Source organism: Suncus etruscus, chromosome 9 (genome assembly GCF_024139225.1).
Source record: "Suncus etruscus isolate mSunEtr1 chromosome 9, mSunEtr1.pri.cur, whole genome shotgun sequence".
Classification (NCBI taxonomy): domain Eukaryota; kingdom Metazoa; phylum Chordata; class Mammalia; order Eulipotyphla; family Soricidae; genus Suncus; species Suncus etruscus.
In genome coordinates, this window is record NC_064856.1 from 29419094 (window position 1) to 29433639 (window position 14546).

At 44.1% G+C, this 14546-nt stretch overlaps 1 protein-coding gene across 1 annotated transcript in view; it reads left to right on the plus strand.

The window, feature by feature from the left end:
• ARFGEF2 (ADP ribosylation factor guanine nucleotide exchange factor 2) overlaps positions 1-14546 on the plus strand; it is a 133506-nt gene that overhangs the window by 78617 nt on the left and 40343 nt on the right. The window contains exons 17-23 of the mRNA XM_049781364.1: positions 457-541; positions 642-813; positions 2133-2284; positions 4762-4890; positions 7395-7553; positions 11411-11558; positions 12573-12672. Of these exons, the coding sequence (XP_049637321.1) occupies positions 457-541; positions 642-813; positions 2133-2284; positions 4762-4890; positions 7395-7553; positions 11411-11558; positions 12573-12672 (945 nt within the window). The remainder of the gene's footprint in view (positions 1-456; positions 542-641; positions 814-2132; positions 2285-4761; positions 4891-7394; positions 7554-11410; positions 11559-12572; positions 12673-14546) is intronic.

The following is a 14546-nucleotide window of genomic DNA, read 5'->3' on the forward strand; positions in this document are numbered from 1 at the left end:
TGGCCACATAGCTAATACTAGAAGGGTCCCTAAACAGAGGCCAGAGCAGTAAGTCAGCAGGCAGGGCACTGGCCTCGCACATGGTATCCTGGTTTTCATTTCCGTCACCCCATATGGTTCCTGAGCCTACCAGGAATGATCCCTCAGTGCAGAGCCAGGAATAAGTCCTAAGCTCGTCCTGTTGTGGTATCTTCCTTACCACAAATGAAATAAGGGATCCTGTACCCCCAAGAAAGGCTCTGCTTTGAAGTTTGACTTGAAATTACCCAATGGAGTTCAATGGACACATATATAACCAATTAGCTTTTTTTTTTCTTTAGCTCTGGTTTGTTCATTGTGATAACTAGTTCGTCATTATATGTAGTAGTCAACCTGGTCTAGGTTAAGAGCACTTCTAGCATTACATTTCCAACCTCATCTCCAGGCATATTGTTCTTTCTGAATCTTCTCTTCTAGGCAAACCCTGTTTGCAAGTGCTGACACGGCATATGTTCTTGCATACTCAATCATTATGCTAACTACAGACTTGCATAGCCCTCAGGTAAAGTATTCTATTTTTTTTTTTTTTGTAGTAGCTAATCAGTGGCTTTGTATATTGGATATTCTCTGAATTATTTTATTTTCTTTTTCTTTAATTCTAGGTAAAAAACAAAATGACAAAAGAACAATATATTAAAATGAATCGGGGTATCAATGATAGTAAAGATCTTCCAGAAGAATATCTCTCCAGCATCTATGAAGAGATAGAAGGCAAGAAAATCGCAATGAAAGAAACGAAAGAACATACAATTGCAACCAAGTCTACTAAGCAGAGTAAGGTTAAATTGCAGGTTATTCCTGTTCCAATCACTGAATGTATCAGAATGCATGATTCAGTTCCCTGATGAGAAATTTAATTTGCATATCTAGATACCAGAATAAGAAATGTGATTGAATGCATTATGATGATTAGTTCTCTCATAATATTACCGTCTTCTTGCTAGATTTCTGATGAGTAAGAAGAGAGATTTTTTTTTTTTTTTTTGGTTTTTGGGCCACACCCGGTGATGTTCAGGGGTTACTCCTGGCTGTCTGCTCAGAAATAGCTCCTGGCGGGCACGGGGGACCATATGGGACACCGGGATTCGAACCAACTACCTTTGGTCCTGGATCGGCTGCTTGCAAGGCAAATGCCACTGTACTATCTCTCTGAGCCCAGAAGAGAGAATTTAAATAAGTAACCAGATGACTAAATGACTCCATTCTTTCTCTCTTTCTCATTCTCTCTCTCTCTCTCTCATCCTCTCTCTCTCTCTCCTCATTTTTGATATTGTGGTTTGTACTACTGCAAATGAAGAGGGATCTACTCTTAATTGCACTCTCTGAAGATCAGGCTTTCTTTTTTTTTGTTTTTTTGTTTTGTTTTTTTTTTGGGGGGGCCATACCCGGTGCCGCTCAGGGGTTACTCCTGGCTCTTCATTCAGAAATTGCTTCTGGCAGGTTCAGGGAACCATATCAGATGCCAGGAATTGAACCCGGGTCTGTCCCAGGTCAGCCTTGTGCAAGGCAAACACCTTACCACAGTGCTATCGCTCTGGTCCTAAGAGCAGGCTTTCTTTTCTTGTGTGGGCTCGGGAGTTACTCCTGGCTATGCGCTCAGAAATCACTCCTGGCTCAGGGGGAGAGGGACCATATGGGACACCCGGGGATGGAACTGAGGTCCATCTTTGGTCAGCCTATGCAAGGCAGATGCCCTACCACTGCGCTATCAAAGAGCAGGCTTTCTTAAGCTTCTATTCTTTCAACCCTTTTTCACCTAAGCAATACAATTTTTTTTTTAATTTTGTGCTCCCTTCCCCATGCAATTAATTAACCCAGATGGGATTATGACCCAAGAAGCTTGGGTTTAGGGTGTCAAACTGTAGGTTTAGATTCTACTTACCTTTAGCTGTGTGATCTTAGAAGGTTACCTAACTTCTGTGCCTCATTTTCCCATCAGTAAAATAGTGTTTATTCCAGTTTCATAAGGTGATTGAGAAGATTTGTGAATCTATAATGCAATGCCTGAAATGCAAAAAAGAACTCAAGAAAGCAAGAACTCAAGGTGCAGTGATGTCAGCTACTATTGTTGATATTGTCTTATTTCTTTGTAGATGTAGCTAGTGAAAAGCAGCGGAGGCTTCTGTACAATTTGGAGATGGAGCAAATGGCTAAAACAGCCAAAGCCCTAATGGAGGCTGTGAGCCATGCCAAAGCCCCATTCACGAGTGCCACACACTTGGACCACGTCCGGCCAATGTTCAAAGTGAGTATCCTGAACAGTCAGAAATGCAGGGCAAGGCTAACCTTGATTCTGCAATTGACCAGCCCATTTTTGTTTGTTTGTTTGTTTGTTTGTTTTATGTACATCTCAAAATTTAATATACTTTGTTATGTGTCTCAAATCTACAAACTTGTTCATGATTGAGTTTGGAAAATTTCCTCCCTCTCTCTCTCTCTCTCTCTCTCTCTCTCTCTCTCTCTCTCTCTCTCTCTCTCTCTCATACACACATTACTGAAGGGGTATCATGCCTATTACTTTTATTTCCTTTCAGCACCCAGTTCTTGACCAAAATGGTCATTTCCAGCTATAATTGTCAGTGATTCCTTCCTTGCCCGAAATGCACTCCCCCGCTACTTGTGGCAAGCTTCCTACCATGGTCATGTCCTCGTTGGATATTAATACCATACCATATTTTATATATATTTATATATTTTTATATATTTCCCACAATTATAAATGAGTGTGATCATCCTTTGACTTATGTTCTTCTTTATTTCACTCAGCATAATCCTCTATATCCATCCATGTATAAGCAAATTTCATGACTTCCTTTTTTCTACAGCTGTGTAGTATTCCATTGTGTGGATGTACCATGATTTATTTATCCATTCACATGTTCTCGTGCACTTGGGTTGATTCCAGAATCTGGCTATTGTGAATAGTGCTGCAATGAACATGGGCATTCAAAGGAGGGTTTTCCGCACTGTATTTTTGGGACCCTGGGGTATATTCATAGGAGTGGTATTGGTGGGGAAAGCCAAGGGTGAGTAGTTTTTCTGAGCTGGGACTAAAGTGAGTCCTTTCTTGAAGCCCCTAGAAGCCTGCTGAAATGCCAGCACCGGTGACTTACCTGATCACCAACAAGTCTGGTTTCAGTCCTACCATTGACACTTGATAGCACTTCCCTATAGTACACTTGATCAGGTTATTTGGCCTCTCTGTCACCTGAAAATTGGAGACAAATAAGAGGGTTGCTACATGTAAGACTGCGTGGTCCAGATAGTCAATAAACTTTTAGGCAAAAGAGACACTTTAATTGGTTTCATATCTTGATGTTCTTTTTTCAGATGAGGCAGTTTCCTGAGGTCTATTTTTTAAATATCTAGAAAATATTTAAGTACTATCTAAACTTCATTTGGTTTATCTAAAGAATAATAACTGATAATATTCTGTTAACTGATTAATTCTAGATACTCACTGGCTTTTATTTCAAGGTGACTCACAAGAAAATTGTAGAAAAATAAAGTAAGGGGGCCGGGCGGTGGCGCTAAAGGTAAGGTGCCTGCCTTGCCTGCGCTAGCCTTGGACGGACCGCGGTTCGATCCCCCGGTGTCCCATATGGTCCCCCAAGCCAGGAGCAACTTCTGAGCACATAGCCAGGAGTAACCCCTGAGCATTACCGGGTGTGGCCCAAAAACAAAACAAAAAACAAAAAACAAAAAACAAAAAAAGAAAAATAAAGTAAATAAATTGAATTAAGAGAGAGCCAGGGGGCCGGGCGGTGGCGCTAAAGGTAAGGTGCCTGCCTTACCTGCGCTACCCTAGGACGGACCACGGTTCGATTCCCCCGGCGTCCCATATGGTCCCCCAAGCCAGGAGCGACTTCTGAGTGCATAGCCAGGAGTAACCCCTGAGCGTCACCGGGTGTGGCCCAAAAACCAAAAAAAAAAAAAGAGAGCCAGAAGGCCAGAGAGATAGCATGGAGGTAGGGCATTTGCCTTGCATGCAGGACAGTGGTTTGAATCCCGGCATCCCATAGCCTGCCAGGAGTGATTTCTGAGAGCCAGGAGTAACCTCTGAGCGCTGCTAGGTGTGACCCAAAGAGAGAGAGAGAGAGAGAGAGAGAGAGAGAGAGAGAGAGAGAGAGAGAGAGAGAGAGAGAGAGAGAGAGAGAGAGAGAGAGAGAGAGAGAGAGAGCCAGCAAGATAATGCAGCAAGGAGGGGGTTTGCCGTGCATGTGGCTTACCCAGATTTGATTCCAGTATCCCATGTGGTCTCCTGAGTCCACCAGGAATGATTCCTGATTGCAGAGCAAGGACTAAGCCCTCTGTACCATCAGGTCTGGCCCAAAAACAAATAAACCACATAAAAGAGTGAGAGTGAGATAGAGATAGAGATAGATAGATAGATAGATAGATAGAGAGAGAGAGAGAGAGAGAGAGAGAGAGAGAGAGAGAGTGTATTTATGAATTAAGAGCCTTGCAATATCCTGTTTATAGAGCTTCACTAGTTTATAGATTTTATTTTGCTGACTCACCTCTGACTGGTAATTAATGTGTGCACAGTACACCTTGTACAGAGGGTTCCGCAACACCAAGTAGACCCATCAGAGTGGATCTCTGGTTGATCGGTAATGTTTACTTGTGTCCTGGCTCTGCTCCTAACTGACCACTTAGCTTTTAAGTGCTCTTTCAATACTGAAATTTGAGACACATTGAAATCTTCCTTCCTTTTGGCAGTTGGTATGGACACCGCTGTTGGCAGCCTACAGCATTGGACTACAGAACTGTGATGACACTGATGTGGCCTCCTTGTGCTTAGAAGGCATTCGCTGTGCAATCCGGATTGCCTGCATCTTTGGAATGCAGGTGGGTTTAAGTCAGTGAATCTCTCCAGAGGTGCAGATGGGCTATGTGCTTTTAGATTCGGCACTACTTAGAAATGATCAGAAATGCCTAATTAATGAAGGGAGGGAAAAAAGGAAATCTCAGTAAACAACTTTCTCATGCCATGGAGAGGAAAAAAGCATAAACTCATGCTGGAAGCATCGTCTTTAGGAGGAAAGTCAGGGACTTGGATGCAAACCTTACAGAGTAACAAAGGTCCAGTACTTGACTATATTTGATGAAACACCACTTTTTTAAAGGTTTGGGGCCACACCCAATGGTATTCAGGGCTTACTCCTGGCTCTACTTAGGGATCAGTACTGGTGAACTTGAGGGATCATATAGTAGTGTTGTGGACTGAACCTGAATAGGCCATGTGGAAAGCAAGCATCCTAGTGCTGTACTATTTATTGCTCTAGTCTCTGAAACACCCTTTCTGCCCATCTTCCTAATGTTTTGGTGCTTATATATATATATTTTTTTTATTTTATTTTATTTTTTTTGGTTTTTGGGCCACACCCGGCGGTGCTCAGTGGTTACTCCTGGCTGTCTGCTCAGAAATAGCTCCTGGCAGGCACGGGGGACCATATGGGACACCGGGATTCGAACCAGCCACCTTTGGTCCTGGATCGGCTGCTTGCAAGGCAAACGCCGCTGTGCTATCTCTCCGGGCCCTTTTTTTTTCTTTTAAGCTCAGTTACTATGGTCTAAGAGTTTGGCTTATAGGCAGAGCACATGCTTGCACATTTGTAAGGTATGTAAGGCCCTGGGTTTGCTCAATCTCTGACACTACCAAAAAGGGAAAAAAAGTTTTTAATTATCATCACCTGATTTCTATTTTTCCATGGGGTAAACAAATAGTTCAATGCAAAATGAATGTCTGTGGCCAATCTCAAGTATGAAAAATTCTAGCAAATTAAATACAGTTCTCTGACTGTTACAAGGGTAACATAGTTAATTCCATCCTCTCATGACCTTTGAAATCAGTAGAATTTGTACCCATTTACCCTGAAACATTCCATCTCTGTTCCCCTTGATTTTGCAATTTGCATTTTCTTTTATGAGGACCACAGATTACTAACAGCCTCTTTTAGTTTTAAAGCTTAGTTCTATTTTTCTAGCCAAGTGAGATTGGCTCAACAATGTCATTTCTCTGAGACACCATTTTCCCCCTCATTCGTTTGAGATTATATGTCTGCCTTGCAGGGCTGTTGGAAGTATCATAATTTAATTGTGATTATTTCAACATTCAGCATTACATTTTTTCCTTTCATTCCCCCAAAGGGAAGGCAACATGAAATCTATGTTTGAAGTACTAGAAAGATAATATTGCAGGTAGGGTGCTTGCCTCAAATGTGGCTGACCTGGGTTCAATCCCTGTTACCCCATATGGTTCCCTGAGCTCAGAGCCTGGAGTAATCCCCAAGAATTGATGGCTGTGATCCAAAAACCAAAATTAGGGGCTGGAAAGATAGCACAGCAATAGGGCATTTGCCTTGCAAGCAGCCGATCCAGGAGGGGCAGTGGTTCGAATTCCGGCTTCCCATATGGTTCCCTGTGCCTGCCAGGAGTGATTTTTGAGCACAGAGCCAGGACTCCTGAGCACAGTAAAGTGTGACCCAAAAAACAAAAATAAATAAAATAAAAAACAAAATTAAGAAAGGAATGGAGGGAGGGAGAGAGGGAGGGAGGGAGAGAAGGAGGGAGGGAGGGAGGGAGGAAGGAAGGAAGGAAGGAAGGAAGGAAGGAAGGAAGGAAGGAAGGAAGGAAGGAAGGAAGGAAGGAGGGAGGGAGGGAGGGGGGAGGGAGGGAGGGAGGGAGGAGGGAGGGAGGGAGGGAGGGAGGGAGGAAGGAAGGAAGGAGAGAGAGAAAGAAAAGAAAAGAAAGAAAGGAGAGAGAAGGAAGGAAGGAAGGAAGGAAGGAAGGAAGGAAGGAAGGAAGGAAGGAAGGAAGGAAGGAGGGAGGGAGGGAGGGAGGGAGGGAGGGAGGGAGGGAGGAAGGAAGGAAGGAAGGAAGGAAGGAAGGAAGGAAGGAAGGAAGGAAGGAAGGAAGGAAGGAAGGAAGGAAAAAACCTGTATTTGAGGTTAGCTGGAAAGGGGAAAGCTAGTTCTTAAAAATGTATTGTTGGGGCCGGAGAGATAGCATGGAGGTAAGGCGTTTGCCTTTCATGCAGGAGGTCATCGGTTCAAATCCCGGCGTCCCATATGGTCCCCCGTGCCTGCCAGGAGCAATTTCTGAGCCTGGAGCCAGGAATAACCCCTGAGCACTGCCGGGTGTGACCCAAAAACCACACACACACACACACACACACACACACACACACACACAAGTACTGTTTTGGCATGTCTGATAGAAGGAAGCCACCAGCATAGAATAACTGACATGTAAATGCGCCATAAAGATGGGTGATAACCCAGTGCACCTGTCTCCTCCATGTGAAAACAATTGCATTAAGGATAGAATTGGTCTTTTCTCTTCCTTTGCAGCTGGAACGAGATGCCTATGTTCAAGCTCTGGCTCGCTTCTCCCTGTTGACAGCCAGCTCTAGCATCACAGAAATGAAGCAGAAGAACATTGACACCATAAAGACCCTTATCACCGTGGCTCACACTGATGGCAACTACCTTGGAAATTCCTGGCATGAGGCATGTCTCACTCAAAGCCTACAAATTACCTCTTCCTGCTCAGGATGACCCCTGAAATTTTTTGTACTGAGTGTTCATCTCTGTTTGGTCATTGTCTTTGTTTTCCCCTCAGAGTACTGTCTAACTTTAACTCAAGATTTTTTCTTAGACAAATTTCTCTCCTTTTTTTTTTTTTTCTTCGTTTTTTTTGGGCCACACCCAGCAGCACTCAGGTGTTACTTCTGGTTCTGACTCAAGTTACTTTTGGCATGTTGGGGATGCTGGGAATCAAACCCAGGTCAGCCGAATGGAGGGCAAATACCCTACTCACTGTACTATTCCTCTATTGAAATGCCTCGCTCTGTGCTGGATGAAGCTTGTTGTGACATACCACCTCCTGAAATGGTCCCTGAGGTTTTCTCTGTACAATTCCACTTTCCTCAGTCCTTCTACACCTCCTGGTTTCCCTGATTATCTTTGAGAAGGGATGAGTGGAGATTGCCAGTGGTTCACTCTTTTATTTTATTTTATTTTATTTTATTTTATTTTATTTTATTTATTTATTTATTTATTTATTTTGGTTTTTGGGCCACACCTGGCGGTGCTCAGGGGTTACTCCTGGCTGTCTGCTCAGAAATAGCTCCTGGCAGGCACGGGGGACCATACGGGACACCGGGATTCGAACCAACCACCTTGGGTCTTGGATCAGCTGCTTGCAAGGCAAACACCATTGTGCTCTCTCTCTAGCCCCCACTCTTTTATTTTAATAAAGCAATATTCTTAGATTTTTTGGGGGGTGGGGTTCACACCAGATGACACTCAGAGGTTACTGCTGGCTCTGCACTTAGAAATCACACCTGGCTGGGGGCCGCAGAGATAGCATGGAAATAGGGCATTTGCCTTGCATGCAGAAGGACAGTGATTCGAATCCTGGCATCCCATATGATCCCCAAGTCTGCCAGGAGCGATTTCTGAGCTTGGAGCCAGGATGACCCCTGAGCACTGCCAGGTGTGGCCCAAAAACCAGATTTAAAAAAAAAAAAAGAAGAGAAATCACACCTGGCAGGGAAGGGGGGACCATATGGGATGCCAGGATTTTTTTGTTTTGTTTTGTTTGGGCCATACCCAGTGACACTCAGGGGTTATTCCTGGTTATGTACTCAGAAATCACTCCTGGCTTGGGGGACTACATGAGATGCCAGGGATCAAACTGCTGTCCGTCCTAGGTCAGACTGTGCAAAGCAAACGTCCTACCGCTTGCGCCACCACTGCAGCCCCTAAGGGATGTCAGGATTTTTTTTTTTTTTTTACCTCAGGAAACATTTCTTTACACTAACAAGTGTTTGGAAAGTCATTTTTCAGATTTTTTTTTTGGTTTTTGGTTTTGGGGTCACACCCGGCAGCACTCCAGGGTTACTCCTGGCTCTACGCTCGGAAATCACCCCTGGCAGGCTCGGGGGACCATATGGGATGCCAGGATTCGAACCACCTTCCTTCTGCATGCAAGGCAAATGCCTTACCTCCATGCTATCTCTCCGGCCCCCATTTTTCAGAATTTTAATTGTTGTAGATAAAAAATTAGTTTGGAAGCAGCCAAGCTGCCCCATCAATGAAGAGATCACTCTTTTCTCACATAATTGGTACATTTTGGCTATTTCCTAGATGAACTTTAATAAGTTAGGTAGTCAGTTAAAATGATGGTACTGGGCCAGAGTGATAGCAGAGTCGTAGGGAATTTGCCTTGTTTGCAGCCAATCTGGGGCGGGTTCAATTCCCGACATCCCATATGGTACCAGGAGCAATTTCTGAGCACAGAGCCAGGAATAACCCCTGAGCACTGCCAGGTGTGGCCCAAAAACAAAAACCAAAAAATGATGGTACTGAAGGGTTGGAGAAGGGAATACAGTAGATTGGGGCTGGAGAAGAGAGAGTTCAGTGGGTCAGGGCTTGCCAACCTGCATTCAATCCCTAGCATCCCATAGGGTCCCCCAAACCTGCCAATAGCATTTCATGAGATCAAGGAGTAAACTCTAAAACTGCTGGATGTAGACCAAAACGAACCAGAAAGAAAAAAGGAGAGAGAAAACAGAGGGCAGAGAGTAATGATCTGATAATCTAGGGAACAAACTGCCATTAGCCCCTTCCTCTCAGAGATGGGCTGGTCAGGGAAAGCCTGAACCAGGGTCTGCACAGCCCTCATGCTGCTACTGTGCTGCTGTTAAAATGAAAAGATTTACTATATGGAAAAGTGCTTGAAACTGGACATGTTCCCCTCATTGCTAACACACAAGTCCCCTTCACCCAGCCTTCCCTCTATTTCAACTCTGAAGTGTTCCATGTTGAAAAAATACAGAAAAATACAGAAGGACTGGAGACATAGTACAGTGGGTACTTTCCTTGCATGCGGCCAATCTGGGTTCAATCCCTGGAACCCTATATCCCTCCAGAACTGATCCTTGAGCATTGAGCCAGGAGTAAATTCTGAGCACCAACGAGTGTGGTCCAAAAAGAAACAAATAAAAACCCAAATAGGGGCCCGGAGAGATAGCACAGCGGCGTTTGCCTTGCAAGCAGCCAATCCAGGACCAAAGGTGGTTGGTTCGAATCCCAGTGTCCCATATGGTCCCCCGTGCCTGCCAGGAGCTATTTCTGAGCAGACAGCCAGGAGTAACCCCTGAGCACTGCCGGGTGTGCCCCAAAAACCAAAAACCAAAAAAAAAACCAAAACAACCAGATAAAAGAAGTCAATGATGGGCTTGGTATGACCTCAAAGTGGTCTCTTTAGGATGACATGTCTGAGTTCACCAGGAGAAGAGCATTCCAAGCATAAGGAACAGCAGGTCCTAGAGTTGGACAGGACACATCAAATGAAAGGAGCCACAGTGAGGCTGGTGTGTCAAGTATAAAGCAGGGCTGGACTAGATGGTGCAAATAACCATTCCAAGTGGCATGGTGGATAGAATTCCTGTTCCAGCCAAATGCTTCTTTTTCATTAGTCACTTAAAATATTTTTTCTTTTTTCTTTTTTTTTTTTTTGGTTTTGGGGGTCACACCTGGTGGCGCTCAGGGGTTACTCCTGGCTCTGTGCTCAAAAATTGGTCCTGGCTTAGGGGATCATATGGAGTGCCGGGGATCGAACCAGTGTTCGTCCTGCGTCAGCTGCATGCAAGGCAAATGCCCTACCACCAAGTCACTTATAAATTTTTATAATTGATTATGTGGCATAATGTCATTGTTTTGGGGGGTTTGTTTGTTTTTGCTCATTTTATTTCCTTTTTTGGCTTGGGGTGGAGGGTACTACTCCAGCTCTTGGTCCCATCTCCCCAGCCCTTTCCTTTCCTTTTTAAATAGAGTCAAATATATGTACATCTATCATGATCTGTCTTCAGGACTCATTTTCCGAAGGTTCCTGGCTAGGTTTTTTTTGTTGTTGTTGTTCACATCTGGCAGCACTCGGGTTACTCCTGGCTCTATGCTCAGAAATCGATTCTGGAGCCGGGCGGTGGCGCTAATGGTAAGGTGCCTGCCTTGCCTGCTCTAGTCTCGGACGGACCGCGGTTCGATCCCCCGGCGTCCCATATGGTCCCCCAAGCCAGGAGCGACTTCTGAGCGCATAGCCAGGAGTAACCCCTGAGCATCACCGGGTGTGGCCCAAAAACCAAAAAAAAAAAAAAAAAAGAAATCGATTCTGGCAGGCTTGGGGGACCATATGGGATGTCGGGAATCTGCATGCAAGGCAAACACCCTACCTTTATGCTATCTCTCCGGCCCCTCCTGGCTAGGTTTGAGAAAAATATACAAGCATCTTTTTAGTTCATAAATCTGTCTCCTTTTCAGGTTGTAAAGTTAGAACTTATTGTTTCTCTCCTTTTCATTAGATCTTGAAATGTATCAGCCAACTGGAACTCGCTCAGCTGATAGGAACAGGCGTGAAGACCCGCTATCTCTCTGGGTCTGGACGTGAACGAGAAGGGAGCCTGAAGGGCCACACATTAGTAGGAGATGAGTTCATGGGCCTCGGCCTTGGTAAGAAGACACCACTAACCTACAGCTGACTGTCACAGATTCACATGTCACACAGGATGAACCCTTGCCTGTCTTATCAGGACTGTCTTGCAAATCACTTCTTCCTCTATGCCAGCTGACAGACATTTATGAAAATGGAAATGTTGGCTTCAGCTCCTAATGGGATTATGTGTTAAGTAAAATGCTTTTTTCCTCAGAATTGACAGGATGCATTACTTTTATCTGTCTAGCCATGTAAACTAGCTGGGAGGTAGGCAAGCTGTTTGCTTTAGAGAATTTACAACTTGAGGGATGGTATAGAATGATGGTTCCATCTCTAGATGATAGAAGATAGACCGAGCATCCCTTTCATGTTTATTTAAGGGCATTAAATAAATAATTTGAAGTCATAGATATATTGGGAAAGTTGCTTGTCTTGTACATAGCTGACTTGGGCTTGATTCCTTCATCCCATGTGATCTATCAGAGCGCCTCCAGGAATAATTCCTGAGTACACAGCCTGAAGTAACTCCTGAGAACTTCCAGGTGTTACCCAAAAACCAAAAAGAAAAAAATGTAATTTAAAGTTAGTATCTAATTTTATTTTTTGTTATTTTGAGCCACACCCAGGGTTTGTTGGAAGCTATTCCCCTGTCTTTGCTCAGGAATTACTGCTGGAAATACTTGTTCTAAATTAACTTTTTATTTGTTTTCTTATTTTGGGGGCCACTCCTGGCAGTACTTAGGGCTTACTCCTGGCTCTGCACTCAGGGATCACTCCTGGAGGGTCTTGGGGACCATATAGGGTTCCAGGGATTCAAGCTGGGTCAGCCACATACAAAGCAAGTGCCCTAACCGCTGTATTATTGCTCCACCAACTTTACTTTTTTTTTTTTTTTTAATAATCAACTTTACTTTTATTCTAACATCAGTTGCAGGGATTTTTGCCTGCAGCCTTTTCTCATGTCTTTTGTCTCTGCTTATTGATGCCACACCAAACCCTTGAGTCAATACTGACTTCTCTCATTGTTGCAGGTAATTTGGTGAGTGGCGGAGTGGATAAAAGACAGATGGCCAGTTTCCAGGAGTCAGTTGGGGAGACCAGCTCTCAGAGTGTGGTTGTAGCTGTGGACAGGTAAGGATTTTTCTCCTTAGTGTAGCTGTGCTGCTGGGAAGTGGTACAACACGGTTGCCTAGTGGCTTGGCATCACTGGTGGCATTACTGGGTATAAGTGATTCCAACTTTATTTCATTATTGAAACCCATTTCCTGATTACTCACTTGGGCTACAAAAGATGAATGATCTCTAAGAACAGGCAACCTTCACATTTATTTGAATTCTTTTCTTTGACTTTAAATAACTTTAAACTTTTTGAGCCAGAGAGATGCTACTGAAGTTAAGGTATTTTTGATTTGCATGTGGCTGACCCTGGTTTAATCAATCCCCAAAGCCCGAGAATACTACTGAGTGTGACCCAACTCTCACACCATCCCCAGTAACTTATTTTAAGCCACACAGATGACTCAAAGATGACTGAAGCACTTGATTTGTATACAGGAGTCCCAGGTTTGATCCTTAGAACCACATGATCCTTCAGCACCCCTGGGACCACAGGGTACAGCCCAAAGCTAAGAAATTTACAACTTTAGCTGGAGAGATAGCATGGAGGGAAGGCATTTGCCTTACATGCAGAAGGACGGTGGTTCGAATCCCGGCATCCCATATGGTCCCCCGAGCCTGCCAGGAGCGATTTCTGAGCGTAGAGCCAGGAGTAACCCCTGAGCACTGTTGGGTGTGACCCCCCAAAAAAAAGAAAAATTTACAACTTTAGAGCTGGAGAGATAGTACAGGTATAAGACCCATGCCTTTTACATGGTCTACCTTGTTTTAACCTCAAGCATCACAGATAGCCTCCTGAACACCACCAGAGGTGACTCTGAGCATAGCTCATGTGTCCCAAAATCCAAATAAAACAAAATGGGACTGGAGAGATAGTACACCAGGTAAGGTGCTTGCCTTTAAAAAAAAAAAGCTGACCTGGGTTTGATTCCTGTAATCTGTTTGGTCCACAAGCACTACCAGGAGTAATTCCTGAGTACAGAGCCAGGGGTCAGCCCTAGGCACTGCCAGGTGTGGTCCCAAAATGAAAATAAATAAATAAATAAATAAATAAATAAATAAATAAAACAAGTTTTAACTTTATTGTGACAGTTTGTCAAAAGCATGAATTTTGCTTGCAGTATTTTTTTTTTTTTTTTTTGGTTTTTGGTTTTTGGGCCACACCCGGCGGTGCTCAGGGGTTACTCCTGGCTGTCTGTTCAGAAATAGCTCCTGGCAGGCACGGGGGACCATATGGGACACCGGGATTCGAACCAACCACCTTTGGTCTTGGATCAGCTGCTTGCAAGGCAAACGCCGCTGTGCTATATCTCCAGGCCCGGTATTTTCTTCTTACCGGAGGTACTTGATTTACAGTAGTCTTTTTTTTGTTCTTGTTTTTTTTGGGGGGGTGGGGTGGGGGGAGTCACACCCGGCATCGCTCAGGGGTTACTCCTGACTCTTTGCTTAGAAATCACTCCTCGCAGGCTCAGGGGACCATATGGGACGCCAGGATTCGAACCAATGACCTGCATGAAAGGCAAAGGCCTTACCTCCATGCTATATCTCCGGCCCCTACAATAGTCTTAAGTTAGTGTCTGAGGCATACAATATTACTGCATCAGACCTATCAATAGAATGCCTTCTTCTCTGGTAGGCAGGGAAATATCATTTTATTGGCAGAATTGCACTTTGTCTAGACTGGCCATTGTATGTCCCCTTGCATTCTTTCTTTATATTTCACTGTGGTGAGATCATTCAGTATTATATCCTTCTAATTCACTGCATTTAGCATGGCACATTTCAGTGTCATTCAAGATGAAACAAAGTGGAATTTTCATTTTCTCATAAGAAGGGGCCAGAGAGATAGCATGGAGGTAAGGCGTTTGCCTTGCATGCAGAAGGTCGTT